The following is a 3,395-nucleotide window of genomic DNA, read 5'->3' on the forward strand; positions in this document are numbered from 1 at the left end:
GGGAGAATGACCAGTATAAAAGGGAATAGAACCAGTATAAAAGGAAGAATGACCAGTATAAGTTGGAATAGGACCAGTATAAAATGGAGAATGACCAGTATAAAAGGGAATAGAACCAGTATAAAAGGAAGAATGACCAGTATAAATTGGAATAGGATCAGTATACAAGGGAGAATGACCATTATAAAAGGGAGAATAACCAGTATAAATTGGAATAGGACCGGTATAAAAGGGAGAATAACCAGTATAAATTGGAATAGGACCGGTATAAAAGGGATAATGACCAGTATAAATTGGATTAGGACCAGTATAAAAGGGAGCATGACCTGTATAAAAGAGAGAATGACAAGTATAAAAGGGAATAGAACTAATTTAAAAGGGAGATTGACCAGTATAAAAGGGAGAATGACCAGTATAAATTGGAATAAGACAAGTATAAAAGGGAATAGAACCAATATGAAAGGGAGAATTACCTGTATAAAAGGGAGAATGACCAGTATAAAAGGGAGAATGATCAGTTTAACTTGGAATAGGACCAGTATACAAGGGAGAATGACCAGTATGAAAGAGAATAGGACCAGTATAAAAGGGAGAATGACCAGTATAAAAGGGAGAATGACCAGTATAAATTGGAATAGGACAAGTATAAAAGGGAATAGAACCAGTATAAAAGGGAGAATTACCAGTATAAAAGGGAGAATGACCAGTATAAAAGGGAATAGAACCAGTATAAAAGAGAATAGAACCAGTATAAAAGGGAGAATAACCAGTATAAAAGGGAATAGAACCAGTATAAAAGAGAATAGAACCAGTATAAAAGGGAGAATAACCAGTATAAAAGGGAATAGAACCAGTATAAAAGAGAATAGAACCAGTATAAAAGGGAGAATAACCAGTATAAAAGGGAATAGAACCAGTATAAAAGGGAGAATTACCAGTATAAAAGGGAGAATGACCAGTATAAAATGGAATAGGATCAGTATACAAGGGAGAATGACCAGTATAAAAGGGAATAGGACCAATATGAAAGGGAAAATGACCAGTATAAAAGGGAGAATGACCAGTATAAATTGGAATAGGATCAGTATACAAGGGAGAATGACCAGTATAAAAGGGAGAATGACTAGTATAAAAGGGAGAATGACCATTATAAAACCTTTGTATTTGTAACATAACTGTTTTATTCCATAGTTACTGTTGCGATCTTGTAGCTCACAGGATAAAAATAAATTATAAAATATCCTACGCATGTGTTTCTTGTTTCAGTAACCATTGCTATTTTTTTTTTTTTTTAAATGTGTCTTTAGGGCTATTTATTTGTTCTTGAAAATATATGAGATTAAAAACTTACTTGGCGTAACGTTTTCCCCAGGTCTCTCACTTCCATAATCAGTGAATTTCACACATATTTAATGAGGCTACCGAGTTCTGATTGGCTGATAGTATTCCATGCAATAAATCTTGTGATGAAATGGTCAGAATGTTATTGAACTTTCCTGGTTTACTACTTATACCCAGATCTACTACTCGGGTTTAATGATAGCGAACTCTGAGCATGTTCTATGATGCTACTGAGCTTTTATCCGGTGATGACCCTGGCTTTCTGCCTATAATCTTACGAAGGAGTCATCAGATTTTGATGGTGAAAGAAAACGTGTTGACCCAATCCCATAAAACAAGACGGCTGCCATGGTTTCTGATTTCGGATCAACAGTTTGTTTGATTCAGTTTATACTGGATGGTAGCTGGTATTTTTCAGAATACAAACATGCACACCTCTTTCTTTTTAAACCTCAAAATTAAGAAGAAATGTTTCCGCTCAGTGAATATGGGATATATTCCCTATGTACGGTCCACACATAAGTAAGGTGGATATATTCCCTATGTACGGTCCACACATGAGTAAGGTGGATATATTCCCTATGTACGGTCCACACATGAGTAAGGTGGATATATTCCCTATGTACGGTCCACACATGAGTAAGGTGGATATATTCCCTATGTACGGTCCACACATGAGTAAGGTGGATATATTCCCTATGTACGGTCCACACATGAGTAAGGTGGATATATTCCCTATGTACGGTCCACACATGAGTAAGGTGGATATATTCCCTATGTACGGTCCACACATGAATAAGGTGGATATATTCCCTATGTACGGTCCACACATGAGTAAGGTGGATATATTCCCTATGTACGGTCCACACATGAGTAAGGTGGATATATTCCCTATGTACGGTCCACACATGAGTAAGGTGGATATATTCCCTATGTACGGTCCACACATGAGTAAGGTGGATATATTCCCTATGTACGGTCCACACATGAGTAAGGTGGATATATTCCCTATGTACGGTCCACACATGAGTAAGGTGGATATATTCCCTATGTACGGTCCACACATGAGTAAGGTGGATATATTCCCTATGTACGGTCCACACATGAGTAAGGTGGATATATTCCCTATGTACGGTCCACACATGAGTAAGGTGGATATATTCCCTATGTACGGTCCACACATGAGTAAGGTGGATATATTCCCTATGTACGGTCCACACATGAGTAAGGTGGATATATTCCCTATGTACGGTCCACACATGAGTAAGGTGGATATATTCCCTATGTACGGTCCACACATGAGTAAGGTGGATATATTCCCTATGTACGGTCCACACATGAATAAGGTGGATATATTCCCTATGTACGGTCCACACATGAGTAAGGTGGATATATTCCCTATGTACGGTCCACACATGAATAAGGTGGATATATTCCCTATGTACGGTCCACACATGAGTAAGGTGGATATATTCCCTATGTACGGTCCACACATGAATAAGGTGGATATATTCCCTATGTACGGTCCACACATGAGTAAGGTGGATATATTCCCTATGTACGGTCCACACATGAATAAGGTGGATATATTCCCTATGTACGGTCCACACATGAATAAGGTGGATATATTCCCTATGTACGGTCCACACATGAGTAAGGTGGATATATTCCCTATGTACGGTCCACACATGAGTAAGGTGGATATATTCCCTATGTACGTTCCACACATGAATAAGGTGGATATATTACCTGTGTACGGTCCACACATGAGTAAGGTGGATATATTCCCTATGTACGGTACACACATGAGTAAGGTGGATATATTCCGTATGTACGGTCCACACATGAGTAAGGTGGATATATTCCCTATGTACGGTCCACACATGAGTAAGGTGGATATATTCCCTATGTACGTTCCACACATGAGTAAGGTGGATATATTCCCTATGTACGGTCCAACACAAGGCGGGGCACTAGGTTGCTGACCTGTTCTAATTTATTGTGGCATTCCCAAATTTTATGTTATGCCGTTATTCAACATTTAGATACCCGAC

At 38.4% G+C, this 3,395-nt stretch overlaps 1 protein-coding gene across 1 annotated transcript; it reads left to right on the forward strand.

Moving 5' to 3' along the window:
- LOC110441863 lies at window positions 1-1,237 on the forward strand. The gene is made up of 2 exons (XM_021485144.1): window positions 1-1,030; window positions 1,094-1,237. Exons 1-2 carry the CDS (start codon window positions 7-9, stop codon window positions 1,168-1,170), a joined length of 1,101 nt encoding a protein of 366 aa, XP_021340819.1. The 5' UTR covers window positions 1-6; the 3' UTR covers window positions 1,171-1,237.
- The last annotated feature ends 2,158 nt before the right edge of the window (window positions 1,238-3,395 follow it).

Source organism: Mizuhopecten yessoensis, unplaced genomic scaffold (genome assembly GCF_002113885.1).
Source record: "Mizuhopecten yessoensis strain PY_sf001 unplaced genomic scaffold, ASM211388v2 scaffold716151, whole genome shotgun sequence".
NCBI lineage: Eukaryota > Metazoa > Mollusca > Bivalvia > Pectinida > Pectinidae > Mizuhopecten > Mizuhopecten yessoensis.

Bases quoted from the DNA above. Each gene is read 5' to 3' on its own strand.
- LOC110441863 (XM_021485144.1), top strand. From the start codon at position 7: ATGACCAGTATAAAAGGGAATAGAACCAGTATAAAAGGAAGAATGACC. The intron at 1,031-1,093 runs GGAAAATGACCA...TCAGTATACAAG, and splicing joins GAATAGGACCAATATGAAAG to GGAGAATGACCAGTATAAAA.